The sequence below is a fragment of the Sporothrix schenckii genome (assembly GCF_000961545.1).
Source record: "Sporothrix schenckii 1099-18 chromosome Unknown Cont49, whole genome shotgun sequence".
NCBI lineage: Eukaryota > Fungi > Ascomycota > Sordariomycetes > Ophiostomatales > Ophiostomataceae > Sporothrix > Sporothrix schenckii.
The window spans coordinates 2,238,928-2,253,247 of NW_015971150.1; the positions used below are offsets into that span (position 1 = coordinate 2,238,928).

Genomic DNA, 14,320 nt, shown 5'->3' on the forward strand with positions numbered 1-14,320 from the left:
TTCGTGCTTTCGGCCGCATCGAACTCTGTGGAATCCTCCACGTGTGCTGGCAGACCGAATTATCGGTCGAGGGTAAATACATGTTGGTCATATTATACCGCAATTGGCTTTGTTTGGCTGTAGCGGATAATCCAGACAAAACTTACACGCTTCAAGCCTGCTTCCCATTGTCCAACTCAAGTTTGGAGGAAGCGAACAATGGACGCGGTGAGTGTAAACTATGAATCTCGGGCATACTGACGTACGTAATGGAGACGCTTGACTAAAACGTCGATAGGGTTGCAGTGTCGATCGGCACCATTTTCTTGGAAGTTTGCATTTGAATGCAATTGTCATTCACACGAGATCCTGTTGACGGCCGGTTCCCAAACGGAAGAACGAGAATGGAGACGGAGACTGGCCCGGAGTTCTACCAACGAGAGCCTCCCCGTACCTGAGGATGCTTCATTTGAGTTCATAAATATGAAAATATTATCGCTTGGAACAGTTTATAAACGTCAAGGTGTGTTTTCTATATCCTATGCCCGCCGCTATTCGTGTATACTAACGTCCAAATCCAGGCAGGACCATAAGGAGACGAACAACAACAATGCCGCTGCCAAAGGCACTGACATGTCACGTTGTTTTGAACAACATGTGCTCCGGAAAGGAACCACTCAGAGGCATGTCCCAATCTACGGCTGGCAGCCGATCCAACTTCGTTCAAGTTGGCTCTCGCATACCCGTCCTCACACCGCCTCGAGGCGATCGAGCTCACCTTGAATCGTTGATCTCGGACGTCTGGACACGGGATATACTTTTCTGCACAGGCCTTGCAGCACGTCCTAAAGGTGGACACCACAGGCGCCCGTCGGCATCTTCGATTATGCGGAAACTCAGTGTCGCAAGCCTCACCGGTACGTTTAGCAAACGACCGACATCTCATGCCTCATCCCACAAGGCGGCGGGCGTCGAACATGACATCCTTCGACAGGTGGATCTGCTACAGCAACCAGAGGGTGGCTCGGTTGGGGGACAAGGCTTGGTCTACAAGGCTTCGACTGAATCCAGAAAGATTGACCAAATCAATGTTGCGGTCCATGAGCGCACGTCCAGCGATATTTCCGCGTCGTTTGACAGGCAATGCGAGCGATCATATTTTTTGGAAGGAATAACCGAGCGAATGAAATACTCTCTCCAAAAAAGAAGCAACCACACTGGATCAACAGCTGTTGCCGCGAACATTCCTCGATCTTCGGCCACTCGATTCATTGAAGAGATGGGGCCACGCAGGTCGGACAGTACGGGAGAAACAGACAACCCTGCTCACCGTGCGGCTACTATGTCTCCATCCATGCCAGACCTCTCCCCTCACGGCTCTCAGTCAACGGCGGACATTTCGCTGTCCAGCTCCACGGTCCAAATGATGCCGCCTTTGACACTGCAGCCACCACGGGCGCACTCGATAAAGCAAGCACGACACTGGCTAGGAAGGCCGTTACTTCATCGAAGGAGTTTCCGCCGGTCTACCAAGGAGACACACCATTGAATATTATATGCAAAGAGACGTTGCAGGGTTAGGTAACCGCGGTGTTCTGTAACGGCAACACAGTCTTGCAGGTTCTTTGGCCGCGTGCGAAACAAGGCCAACCCGAGCCGTGTTCGTTTTGGTACAGAGCACTCTGTGTTTGGTATTGTTACCTCGTTATTCTCACAAGGACATGGGAGCACTTTCAATGCTATTTTCTTTGATCACTTTTCAGTTTGTAACTGTCCCAGCAATATGTCCCGGTTGACTTCAGTGGTGTCTTTAGCACGGGATACTAGCAGTGCTCGGGACAAAACTTAGTTCTAGAATCATTTCTAAAACGAATGACGACGTTTTGGTCCTAGTTGTGCCTGGGTTTGGCCCGTTCATGTCTCGTGGACATTGTCGCTTGTCTTGAGATGCAGGTCAACGACACATTGTGCAGCTCCTTCCTCCTTGGTTGTCGAGCGAAGCCGCCCGCCCCATAACGTAGCCCACAATGACGTACTGTGGGAGAGCTCCAGAAACGGGAAGAACGTGCTTTAGTGGGCCTAACAGCGCACAGCTATCTGGGTGGGGCGCTGCAATAAGGTACAGCTACCCTTAAAACACTCAGTCCTCTCTCAAAAGGCATATTCTAGTTCACTAGAAAGGTGGTGCTGCCTTTCCGGACATTCTGATCAAGAGACACAAAGGTCACTGGAAACTTCGTAATAAGCAGCTCCATTGACGGCATTGCAAGAGGTACCTGAAAAGTTGGTGGAACTTTGGTGTGCTAATGAGGTACCGGAGCAACCGCTCCTCAGCTTGACATGGCCCCACTATTCCGAATGGAACCTAGTTTGGCCTTGCACCTATGACGTATTGTCTGTTGTCGTGTAATCAAAGCTGGTCAGGAACAAACGAAGAGGAAAGAGCGACCAAAACGGCAAGAGGGAGGGTGACGCCAAGGACAGCTTTCTGTTTTTGGGTATTCGGTGACAATTAGCTCGCAGATAAAAGAGGAGGGATGCCCCTTTTTCTCCGTGGCTGCCTGTTTCCCTCTTGCTATTTCTCACAAACTCAATTCTTCCATCAATTCATCGACGAAAGACCAACGACGATACATAGAACACTTCTATCTTAAAACAACTTCGACCTGATTTTTCAGCATCCCCTCACCACACTTCCACAACTATGGCTCGCGTGCAGACCAAGATTCACTACAAGGGCGAGTACGAGGACTTCCTCGTTTTCGTGGACGACCAGGCGGACTACGAGAAGTGGAAGAAGGACTCGTCTGTGCCTCTCACCCACTTTGTCTCTACATTTACTGTCTTCACGACCCAGCGGCACGGCGTGCAGGGCCCCGTGAACGCAGCACCCCATAGCACACTGGACAACGAGTTCGGCACACACAATGAGGACGAGGTCATCAAGATCATTCTCGAAAAGGGTACTCTACAGGAGAGCGAGGTTAGTTTTATCTCTTATTTCGACGTGTGTGCTCCTTGCAGTTTTCCTTTTGATCCTTTGCTAACTACAAACAGGCACCTGAGCGTTTGGGCATCCGGAACGAGACCCAGGGTCCCCGTGTCGCTCACTAAGTGCAGTTAGAAAAAGAGGCCGAGAGTACGAGATAACTAGCTAGTAGGCGGGAAAGGCTGCCTCCCATTACAAGCCTCTCGTTCTCCCGTGAGTTCTAACGATCGCGCGGTCGCGTGCTCCCCACTTCGCTTGGCTCGGCCGCGCCCTCTCCAATGCTTTCAAGTAGGGGATTCTAGGTCATTTGAAGAGGGGGAATCTGGCTGAGCTGAAAGAACGAGGGGAAAGATATGAATCATATGGAGGGAAAGAAAAAAGTGTGGGCCACCAGTGTATGACGGAAGCGACCGAGCATTCATTGGTCCAGTACCTTTGCTTTCCTTTTTCCTCTCGCTCTGTTTTTTTAATGTTTGCTGTGTAGCAACGTAAGGCATGCATAAACCGGGGCAAAGCATCTAAAATTTCAATACAAATAAAAATCGATAAAAAAGAAAGAAAATTCAATTTAATGGATGGTTAACAGTGCACAGTGTGCGTCTTCGTTTTTTTTTTGTTCTTTTTTTTGGGATGGGCGCGCAACGGTGCTTTCGGCAAACTTTAATTGCGAGCATAAAACGGGGCATAGGCTAGGCGGGGCTGACAATTTGTTTATGGAGCTGCTGCATGTTAAAACCACGCGTTTGGTGTAGTACTGTTTTCGAGAATGGCTATTGTTTTATTGTAGAATATCTCGACTTCTTTTTCCTTCTTGAGGCGGTGTTTCGGTTTCCAGCCTCACTCTATACGGAGGAACAAACACAGCCGAGAGAGCTTTGATGGAATATGTAGTCCATTTATCGATATCCTCATCAAACACGAGACTGTTTCAGCCATTACTAGTACAACTGGAAACTATCACAATAGACGGGACGTTTTTTTTTTTTTTTTAAAAAAAAAATTCATTAGGTCATATCGTAAATGTTTCTAATAATATTTTGAGTTTATTTCCTGTTTGGATTTTTCATTTTGTGTTTTCTTTTTTCTTGTTAATGAAATATACAAAGGCTTGTGGCTTAATTGCGTAGGTCAACTGAATTCCCACGCAAAGATGCCTGGAATTCCACTTCGTCCTCTGTCTTCTTCTCGCCGCGTCTTTCCTTCTCAGTCGCACTTGTGCACAGATCCCCACACACTGGTAGTAGTAGAGAGACAGGGAGGGAAAGAACATAGAAGAAACGATAATAAAAGAAGATAGATTTATAAGATGAGAGTATAAAGAAAAGAAGCTGGGCGTTAAAAGCCATCAGAAATCGTTCGTTGCTCAGGTCGGGAGAATGTGGTAGAGAAAAGAAGACAACCATTCGTGTCTTGTAAAGTGCCCGTCGTGTATCTCGAGACTCCTCGATGCCAGTCATCCTCCAGGATTTGAGTGAATTAAATTTCGACAGGAGTGGTTTGTCCGGAGAGAGGAGACTGGCACGGCGTAGATACTGTCCAGTATTCGGCGTTGTCGGAGGCGGATCGTCTACACGCGGCCGGTGCGGCTGCCACGCTGGGGAAGGGACCATGGCTTGGCGCAGATGATTTCGCCTTCGCTGTAAGCCCAAAAGTAGACGGCCATGCCGACGACGTAGTAGATCGCGGAGTTGGTGCCTTGGTACAGCAGAACGGCGGCTAGAGATGCTAGCGGGATGACGGCGAGGCGGGACTCGAGGCTGCGATGGATGGCTGTGCCGGCAAGGGCGCCGAGGGGCCACTCCCAAGCGAGCATGAAGAGACCCAAAAGCAGATTGATAATCTGCAATATCGGAACGGGTTTGACGATGGGGTCGAGGTTGCGGGTCAAGAAGTCCCAGAAGATCTTGGGCCAGAAGAAGCCCTCGACCGCTGCAGCCACTTGGTCTGTGATTTGTTAGTATGACGAGAACAATTCTGGCCGTACGAATACATCATTTTATCTGGGTTAGCTTGAACGTACAGGTAGCAGCAGTCAGCACAATGAGCCGTGCCCAGTGGTTCTTGATAAGACGACCCATGATGACGGATTAGGGTGACGTGAAGTTGGTGTGAGGTTGGTGTGAGTGGTGTATTGCTGTCGATGTGAATCGTTTTCTCTTTTTATTTTGCGGTTGCCACGATCAACGATCGTTTTTGTCGGTCGGTCTGTCTCTTTCCCAACGACACTCTCTAAAAGAAAACGAAATAGATGTTTTTTTTTGACAAAACGAAGTATCCGTCGAGATAGAAGCGAAGGTGATGTAAAAACAGGCAGGTATCCGGACCCGCGAGGATGGTAAAAAGTGTGTTGTAAACGAGACGTTGAAAGTACAAGTCGAGAAGAAGCGAATAAGAAAACAACAACCAGTGTCGATATGAAAGAAGGCTATCGACAAAGCGAGTGCACAGCGCTGGAGAAGAAGAAAGAAAACAAACGGGAGGCAAGAATCGAACGAAAAAGGAAAGCAGGAAGAAGTAAAAGATGAGAAGGGTGGGTATTGAAGAGGCTGGAGCCGGATGTCGAGAGAGTTTTCTTCGGTTTCTGTTCTGTAGGTCCACCACCCAAAGCCAGGACTATATTGGGGGTGGTGGCCTTGGTGGGTGTGGGCGTGCTGTATGGGCTGCTCTGGAGAGCGAATACGTGCCCCAAGGGCAGTACCCGAGGCCGGGTGTCTCGTGTATCAGACGGTCTTGTTTCCAACGGGGGCCCGTGTCGGATGTTTGTGGGTTGATGCTAATATGGGTCTTGAAAAGAGAGATGTAGAAAAGGCTAGTGGGACTATGGGGGTCTGAAGGTGGATGTGGTGGTTGCTGTATTTTCCGCCTTGTATGAAAGTAGTGCTGATGTTTTTTGCTGATGGGGCCTGTTGTTTCTGTGACAGTGTCGTTCTATTGCAACCCACGTTCGGATCTTCTGATCTATGACAACAGCGGGCATCCGAGCGGCATAAGGCAGCTGCTGTTTCTAGTGCAAAAGGGCAGAAAGGGAGAACGACCAAGCCAAGGTGTATCTCCGTGGGCCAAGGGGTGAGCTCAGGACAGAGGCTTTGTCGATAACCCCGAAGAATGGTTTGACTGGGGGTGGCAGCAGAAACGCGTAAAAGGGGCTTGAGCCAAGCGACGACAGTATGAAAATACGATGGGAATGGAGACGGGGGGGGATGGGCACGGAGGCTAGAACAAAACGCCTCAAGATGGTGGAATTGTGAGGGCCCGGATGGGAAAGTGTCGTCGAGATCGATGTTTGAGATGGGAAACTTGCATCAGTTATGGCAAAGTTTGCAATCCCGGTCGGAGCTAGGCAGGGCCAAAATGCAAAAGTGAACGAAAAGGGAAGGGACACGGGAGAAAGGGTTTCAATGGTGTCGACAAAATCAACGGAAGTCAGGGAAAATAAACAAGGTAAAGCCAAATGGGTAAGGCTGTAGGTAGATGATGGGCGAGAAAGTCGACGATGATCCACGACCACGGACGGAGGCGTGTTGCATGAACAATGGAGTTTGAAGATCAGACACAGGACCGGATTGCGGGCGGACGGGGTTGGATTTTAAGGAGGCGAAGCACGGAAAGGGACATGCGTCTGAGAATTGGGAGGGGAGAGGAGATAGATGTGTGTGTGCGAGACTGAAAAAAGAGACGATGTGGTAAAGGAGGGACTGAAAGGCTTCAAAGCCGAAAGAAACGGGAATGGAATTTTAGCTGAGGGAACAATTAATGGCAGCTTGGCTATTTTGGAAACACTTTCGAGTTTGATAGTCGACAAGGGAAGAGGACGGGGGGAGGGGGCCAAAAGCGAGCGAGGGCCGGTCCATATGTAGTTTCTGGTCTGCAACTTCATTGTGTCTTGCTGTTCGTGGGCAGGTAATCAAAGCGGCGGTAGTGCCACCCGCATGGGGCTGCATATATTGGTGCTTTCTTTGTCTCCTTTGTTCTTTTGTTCATTCATTCTATATCAAGGCGGCTGGCAACGACGGCAGCGTTCCCTCGTCGATTTCCTGGCCTCGTCTTCTCGGCTGCAGGCTGGCGGATGGCCCGCGTGTGAGTGACGACGCATCGCAGCGGCTCCATCCCGCATGCAATCGAGCAGGAACAATGCCTGCATATCGTATGGCCAGGCCATTGGGCATTGGCAGGGCAATTGTGCTGCTCATGATGCCCACTCACCCGCCGCGCCTCAACGGCCGTCTTTGAGACCCAGGAGACCGGCCATTGTGTGGTCGAAAGGCCTCTGGGCGAGTGTGAAAGTGGACTGTATTGCCTGCCCCTCGCAAACGCCCTCGCAGGAAAGTGACGACAAGCCAGCGTAGGTGGTGTCCCAAGCGTGTGATTGGATTGCTGGAGGGAGAATTGACAGGAAGAATGAGAGAGGTTGAGGATATCAACAAAAAAAATGGGGAGGGCAGTCACACCCCTGTCCTGCACCTTCCACCCCCGGCCGTTTCTGGGCGGTTAGAGGTGTGGGTGCTGGCCAATCAGGGCGGCCGGTGTTGGTGGGTCGTGACGTTCAGAGTGTCAAGAGTGTGCAGTCTCCATTTTCTGCATGTCTTTTTGGGGCCTCTTTCCCAGGGAGCCCCAACCAACCCCTGTTTCCTTTCGAGCTGCCTTCCCTCGCGAATCACACCCATCTCTGGGACTTGTTCCCATAATAGAAGCAGCTTAACTCAAGCAGTGTCAGTTCGTATCGAAGACTTTGGGAGAACCTACCTGGCATGACAACCTGACCAACTTACGTATTATGCTCTCGGCCCAGCTGTAAGTTCGATACCTCTGAACCGGGGCTGTGAGCATGCCTGTCCCATTGTCTCTGGAACCGTGCTCCATGGGCATATCGTGATGCGGTCGTTTTGCTGCGCTCTCTTGCCAAATCTCTGTCAGTGCAATGAACAGACAGCCCCAGCATGACCCCTTTATGGGGACGATATGTATAGTTCATTTGCTAGGTATTATTACGTTGCACCCGGCGACTTCTGCATACGCCGTACTCCCGTAGGACCTCCTTGCGGAGCACTCGTTCTTTTCTGTCAGCACGACTCCTATCATAGCGTCTGTAATACCGCAGATTGGACGTATGATATAATACAATACAGTCCGGAATAGAGCGATTGTGGCTGTTAATCATGTGCGTATTTACGATGTATCATCTTATTCACTTAAAATCGACAGTTCGAGCCACGCCATCGACTTCAAATGTGAAAGACAGGACGACAGGCGACTCATCAGCATCGCAACTGTCAAAGATCTCTCTCGTACCGTTGCCCTCAAACACGCTGAGACGATGATCTGACAGACCCTCCGACAGACCCTCCGGCAGTGGCGCATCGCCAAAAACCCTGAAGCAAAATGGGTTTGAAGCGTGGACACCCCCGTCTTTGGCGCCAATGGCGCCCAGGGTGGCCCCTGTCTCGCCAGGAGTCAGAGTGCTGACGGGCGCAGTCGGGGCGACCAGAGCGCTGTTAGTCAACAGGAGCCTATGAAGAACCAGTCGAGGCTAATTGGCTACTATCACGTGGATTTCAGGGCCATGGCACCGCTGTCTGTTAGTAGCTCGGCACATGTCGCTAGCGCTGAAAATGCACCACACTTGGTCACATCCACCGTTTGCTACAGGTAATGTTGTTTGCGGCTAAACGATCTCAAATGGCACGCTGAAATGGGTTAAAGATAATCTGGTTGAGTTGCATTGAAGGAACCGGATTGGCTCGGCTCATCATCAGACTTCGCTGCAGCGAGATTTGCGTTTCTTGAAGGTTGACAAGCAGTATGCCGCTTTGTAAGAATATGACTTTATCCGCATTTTCCAATCTTGCGACGAGCCTCGTACATTCCGTCCTACGAAATAGGTATACACAGCTCGTGGCCTCGTGACCCGTGTGCTGTAGTCTGAGGAAAGAAGGGCGATGCCACACGTCACGGTGTCTGTTTCCTGCCACATTTCCTCTCTTGGTATTACCGGTTAGCTGCATCTGCACCATCTTTAGCTCTTGACCAATGTACACCGTACTCATCACCAATATAAGGGTTGCGCACCACACCGCTTTTCTTTTACCCTTAATGTTTTCACATATCCTATGCGCTCTAATGGTCTCTTTACGTTCCAAAAGACGAATCAAGAATCAAAAGCCCTGCTTTTAACAAGTGCAAAACTGTCGTACTGTTGCCCTTCACTGGGCGCCATCTCCGTGCACCCACGATCTGCCCGTCTCTGAGAACGCCACAGCCTCACGGTAAACGAATAGGTAGAATAGACCGTTGATGTAATACAGCGTGAACAGAAAGGTTTTGGTGATCGTATCCTGCCCCCAGCAATCCACTCATTCCCCGTCTAGTGCTGGATTCCGTGCGACGCCCCCGCCAACCCTCACCAGATAGCCTCCTTGTCCACTTACAAATATCAGGTACTTTTTGTTTTTGGTGGACATATTACTCAACAATTATGGAAGAGCTCGTTGGTTGCGATGTTGTCGTTGACTTACACCAGCGTCTTACGTCAACATCATGGCGACCACGCTGAAGTGGCCCCACTTTGCAAGCTATTCTTCAATCCGAAAAGACTAGCTTGCCGCATTGCACAGCGCTAGCACCGTTCGCGGCTTAGCCTGGGCGGTTGCAACGAGTTGCTCATTGGTTAGCGCTGGGTCCTCCCGTCCTCTCCGCGCCGCCATTTCACCTCTGTTGGCTTTGACCTCAACCTCTCAGCCTCTCAAAGCCAGATCCTTCTTTCGACCTCAACCGCCATCACCGGCAGTGTCTGACATTGTGTTGATTTTATTGGCTTCTTTACTCTCATTTTCACCTCCCCTGGTCAACGAAATTACCCCCAATGACCGCCAAAGGTGGCCAAGTCTTGTTGCGGGTTCATAGGCCGCGTTGTGCATCACCATCACCAGTTCAATCAAATCACATTACATGAGACTATTGACTCCAGAAATAGAACTGAGCTGTCACCTTGCTGACATCGTCCGGGGATGGTTCCACTTTAGGATTGAAGCCTGGAGACAGCAGACGAGGTAGAAGAAAGTCCGGGAAGGAGTTCGAAATTACCACACTACGGCATTCAACGTCGTGTCTTGCCTCGCACAAGTGCTACTTTCTTGGTTCTAGGAGTGAATCGGCACAAACAGATTGGTCTTGCATCGTGCCATTGTTCACTCTGTGCAGATCCCGCTTTTGGTTCCTTTTCCGTCTCCAACAAACACACCATATTACAAGCGTCTTTTCGCCCCCAACCGCCATTGCCTCTGATAAATTGAAAATAAGGCTACGGCGAAATGCAGCTCGCGGCACGGAAGGACATGGGACTGCATATTGTTCTCGTAGAGACAGCGCTCAATTTCCTGCCGCGTTGGTTGCTTTTCTTGCCTACTGGTAACTTTTGGCCCCCAACCTGCCAGTCATTTTTTGTACCCAATTTTCTTTCAACTACGGATGCATGAACCTGAGGTGCGTTGAACAGGCACGTAAAAGTGGTGTTTGGCACAGAAACTGACAGCATGGCTGAAGGAATCACCAACTCCTCACCGCTTCGCTTCTCAAGTAGAGTTGAACTACTGAAATCTGAAGAAAAACAGTCACGAGGCCAGGCTGCTATTGCATGTCTCTGAAAATCCCTTCAGTCACACCCGTCTTGGCCGCCAATTTCATATTCGTCACCTGTCCATTGCTCTTTTTTGGCCTTTATTCTCCACAAAGCGTACGCGATCCTTGTATTCTGTATATCTGGTCCAAAAGAACCCCCTCAGACCCACCCGAAGGCTCTAAAAGAGCAATAGAGTAAAAAGAAAGAGGCTGGGCCATGCTGCATACTTGCCGTACGCATTTTTCATGTCTCGGCATTTACATTTCTTGCCACCCAACTGGCTCTTTACGAGAATGCTCAAAACGGCAACAGCTTTCTGTGCACAGATAACCGAAGCTTCTTAGTTCGGATTTGTCTTTCGTAGCTCGTACTTGAACCCATCAGCTGCCCTTCAACCATTCTGAGGACTGCGACCGTGATTGTGATTGTGACTGTGATTGCAACTGTCCGGCGAGCTAGCGGGGAAGTGATGTGTGGTTGCCCATGTATATCAGCTTATCGGCAGTCTGAGTGAATTCACGGTCGTTGACGGAGTCTGGGACTCTCTTGGAATGAGGTCCTAGTTGGAAGGCCACAAAGGCCAAACCAATTGAGGACTGCTGTGTCATTTGATTGTATGAATTTTGATGAAAGCAACGCTGCATCGCGGCAAATTAGAAGAGTGATTTCCGTACAAGAAGGGACACAGCTTGGTGGACATTTTTTTACTATGAGAGACAATGAAGTATTACAATTGTACCAAGTACTGCAAGAGTGCAAAGACCTTCATGTAGCCCGTAATCGTAATGTTTTGACGGGCGCTTATACGCGCCGTTTTGCTGTGGGAGGCAGCCACAAACTCCATGTCTGCGCAATGTCGGCGCCTCCATAGACCAGACAATTGGCCTTCGTTTGCCCCCTTTTGAAACTGAGTATGTCGTACAGCCCGCACAATAATAAATACAACAGGGAAGCGTTGCAAACGCGAAAGAACAAAATAGAACACGGCAAAGTGAACAGTGGAAAGCATGACAATAGCTCCCGGCAAGGTCCTCACGAGGGACGACCCGAGGAGAGCACATGGAGATCGCTCAACGTGCAGGACGCCCTGTCTTTTCTGTGGGAACACAACGATCCCGAACTGTAGACTGGCTGATTGCCAACCGATCGAGCGGGAGCAGAACTTGAATGCTTCGAGCCAGAGAAGGCGAGAAAGAGCAGAATTAAAGCAGCATCCGACAGGGCGCACGGGCTGGAGCATGTTCCTTTTGCGAACAACAGAATCCACGGGTCAGGCCCGCCATTCATTCCGGCTTCCTAAAAGTCGGCCAAGCGGGAGGCATCCTCCGACCCCAATATATCTGCAAGTTGATGCGGGCTTCGGCCTCTAAAGTCAGAGCAGAAGCGGATCACGTCCTGCAAAGTAGTTTCGGGTCGTTTTGCAGACGCTGCCGTTGCAGCAATCAGCCTCTTTGCGCCTTCGATCGACAATGGCAACGGACCTCCAAAGTACATGCGCACCAAGTTTTGCAAGGTATTGTTGTGATTGTCTTGATCGAACCGCGACGGTATCGTGAGCTGACTACAAAATGCGGCCACTGTTGCTGGTAAAGCTGCAACAGCAGTCAATGGCAAGATGGACAGGTCCATGTCCCGGAGGCTAAGGAGAGTAAAAGAGGGTTAGAGAGCACATTGTCAGCATTCCCACATGCCCCCTATAACAGGATCATTGCTTCCTTACTCGAGTTGCAACTGTTTGTAGGCCATCATGTTGTGTCCCTCACCATCGCCCCGCGAGAGGAGAAAAATAACAACACTGTCAGGGCCGTTCTTCCGTTGCGCAAGCCGTTGGAGTTTTTTGGCTGATTCCAGTTGGCCTACATCGCCTGGAGCGACAAGGAGGAATCGGATGGTATCGCTGGAGCCGTGAGCGCCAGCACCAATCCCCTCCGACGCTACGCGCACAGCAAGATCATGCGAGCTCAGTCGCGCTGTCTCCCATCGAGGCTCAGCTGGCACGGCTTGGAATATAGGAACGACCGATGCCCACTCGGGGCGCTCCCGGATCGAGGTACAAAAGATCATCTCGGTAATTTTGGTCCGCGGACGGCTAGGCGACAGTGTCGATGGCGGAGGACCTGTAGCAGGTCGTATTTCTAGTGTTTGAACTAGACTCGGCTGACGAGATAATGTAGGTAGAGTCGATGAGCTAGATGCTGCCGGGAAGCTATTTCTATGCTGAGCTGGACGAGCGGTTGCCGTCGTGGTCACACTAGCGCGGCGAGATTGTGGCAACGCCGGCCGCCAGAAGGGTGCCGACGGCGTGGCAAAAGAGTCGTGCATGCGGAGTGGTGTCTCTCTTTCGTGGCTCAAAGCGGCCTGGTCTATATACAAATGAGATCTATGAACAGGAGGGTGTATGTGTACAACGTAAAGCCGTGGTGACGGTTGCAGGCGGCGAAGTGGTGATGTGGCGATGTGATCATCAGAAGTAGGTGTTGAACATTTGTCTCCCTGCTCCTTTCTCTTTCTTTCCGTGTGGTTCGTCCCTTCCGTATGAAGCGGTTAATAGTTGCGGCTTCCCAAAAAATGCAATTCGGGGTCGCTCCTACTCCATTGCGCCCATCGGCGATTGCCCGGACGCACCTGCCCCAGACATTATTCCACAGGCTGCTCTCTACAAGACGCACTGCCTTCCCCCCTCCCTGTGCTTGTTTGATACGTCCCGTTAAGCAAACTCTACACTCCTATCTTAACGCTTCTATCATAAGGCAGTCACCGTTGCTTCCCTCGCTTGTGATTTCGAATCTTCTTCTGTGGGAGCCGGCGGCAGTAGCGGCTGTTTTGTCTTCGGGTCACGGAAACCCCGTAAGGCCGCCTCCATTGCGAGAATACGACTCTCACGTATCCGTTCGTTGCGAGCATATTCTTCTTCGGCTGACCGCAGGGCCTCCACCTGGTCTGTCAGCTCTCGGATGCGCTCAGCATTGGCGTCAGGCTTCGCGGACGACCGGTAGAACTCGAAGATTACGAGTGCACTGGCAATCACCAGGATGAAACCGTCACCAACCACGTCAGCAAACAGGTCGACGGCTTTGCTTTCAGGCAACGGCCGGAACTTGCGCCGCCACACACTTGCGCCTGGGTTCACAACCATCGTCGCCGGGTGAGACTCTTTTGCGGTCGTGCCGTACTTGGCACGGTCAGCGTCGTCCTTGGCCTTCTCGCGGCTCTCCTTCTCTGTCTGGTCCTTGGTCTTGGCAGTTGGTGCCTCGGCCGCCTCAGCCTTTTCCTTGGAAACCTTGTCGGATTTGCTGTTCCGCAGCAGAGCCACAGACATGCGCATGTTCAGCTGGTGGATATGCTGGCCGTACCGCGCAGCAAAGCGGCGGAAGCCCTCGTGCTCGTGGGCGCGCACCTTGATGCGGTTCTGTCAATGGTGCAGCGGGTTAGCACAAGAAATTGAGTGACTGCAATCCGGCATTCCTGTCCACAACACTAGCCACACCAAGACTGCAGCATTCTGTCACGTACCGCGCCATACTTGGAAATGTGTCGCACGAACAGGGCACCGAGCTTGAAGAGGGGAAGAGCGACCATATTTCCGGAAATTCAAGTCGCGAAGCAGTTTACCACGGGCGCATCCGTTGGAGAATGAGGTTCGAGGGAAAGGGGAAAGCGGATGTCGTTTATCGTTTCGTAGGGACCATTGCAGGAGTTGTGAAGCAAAAAAAAAGTTGCCCTGCTCAACGTTGGCG

General features: G+C 50.9%; 6 protein-coding genes across 6 annotated transcripts; 2 read left to right on the forward strand and 4 right to left on the reverse strand.

Moving 5' to 3' along the window:
• Positions 1 to 589: 589 nt before the first annotated feature.
• SPSK_05461 (uncharacterized protein) lies at positions 590 to 1,528 on the forward strand (the record flags this gene model as incomplete). Its single annotated transcript, XM_016732207.1, has 1 exon — positions 590 to 1,528. One exon carries the CDS (start codon positions 590 to 592, stop codon positions 1,526 to 1,528), a length of 939 nt encoding a protein of 312 aa, XP_016583245.1.
• A 1,155-nt stretch (positions 1,529 to 2,683) lies between these two features.
• SPSK_05667 (RNA-binding protein) lies at positions 2,684 to 3,093 on the forward strand (the record flags this gene model as incomplete). Its single annotated transcript, XM_016732408.1, has 2 exons — positions 2,684 to 2,962; positions 3,037 to 3,093. 2 exons carry the CDS (start codon positions 2,684 to 2,686, stop codon positions 3,091 to 3,093), a joined length of 336 nt encoding a protein of 111 aa, XP_016583246.1.
• Positions 3,094 to 4,535: 1,442 nt separating this feature from the next.
• SPSK_05623 (PRO41 protein) lies at positions 4,536 to 5,046 on the reverse strand (the record flags this gene model as incomplete). Its single annotated transcript, XM_016732365.1, has 2 exons — positions 4,536 to 4,912; positions 4,989 to 5,046. The coding sequence occupies 2 exons, from the start codon at positions 5,044 to 5,046 to the stop codon at positions 4,536 to 4,538; spliced, it is 435 nt and encodes a 144-aa protein (XP_016583247.1).
• A 3,107-nt stretch (positions 5,047 to 8,153) lies between these two features.
• Positions 8,154 to 8,530, reverse strand: SPSK_05686 (uncharacterized protein; the record flags this gene model as incomplete). Its single annotated transcript, XM_016732427.1, has 2 exons — positions 8,154 to 8,457; positions 8,514 to 8,530. The coding sequence occupies 2 exons, from the start codon at positions 8,528 to 8,530 to the stop codon at positions 8,154 to 8,156; spliced, it is 321 nt and encodes a 106-aa protein (XP_016583248.1).
• A 3,349-nt stretch (positions 8,531 to 11,879) lies between these two features.
• Positions 11,880 to 12,905, reverse strand: SPSK_10625 (uncharacterized protein; the record flags this gene model as incomplete). Its single annotated transcript, XM_016736962.1, has 3 exons — positions 11,880 to 12,222; positions 12,304 to 12,700; positions 12,836 to 12,905. The coding sequence occupies 3 exons, from the start codon at positions 12,903 to 12,905 to the stop codon at positions 11,880 to 11,882; spliced, it is 810 nt and encodes a 269-aa protein (XP_016583249.1).
• Positions 12,906 to 13,326: 421 nt separating this feature from the next.
• On the reverse strand, positions 13,327 to 14,162 carry SPSK_10626 (opa3 domain containing protein; the record flags this gene model as incomplete). Its single annotated transcript, XM_016736963.1, has 2 exons — positions 13,327 to 13,992; positions 14,097 to 14,162. The coding sequence occupies 2 exons, from the start codon at positions 14,160 to 14,162 to the stop codon at positions 13,327 to 13,329; spliced, it is 732 nt and encodes a 243-aa protein (XP_016583250.1).
• Between the last annotated feature and the right edge of the window lie 158 nt (positions 14,163 to 14,320).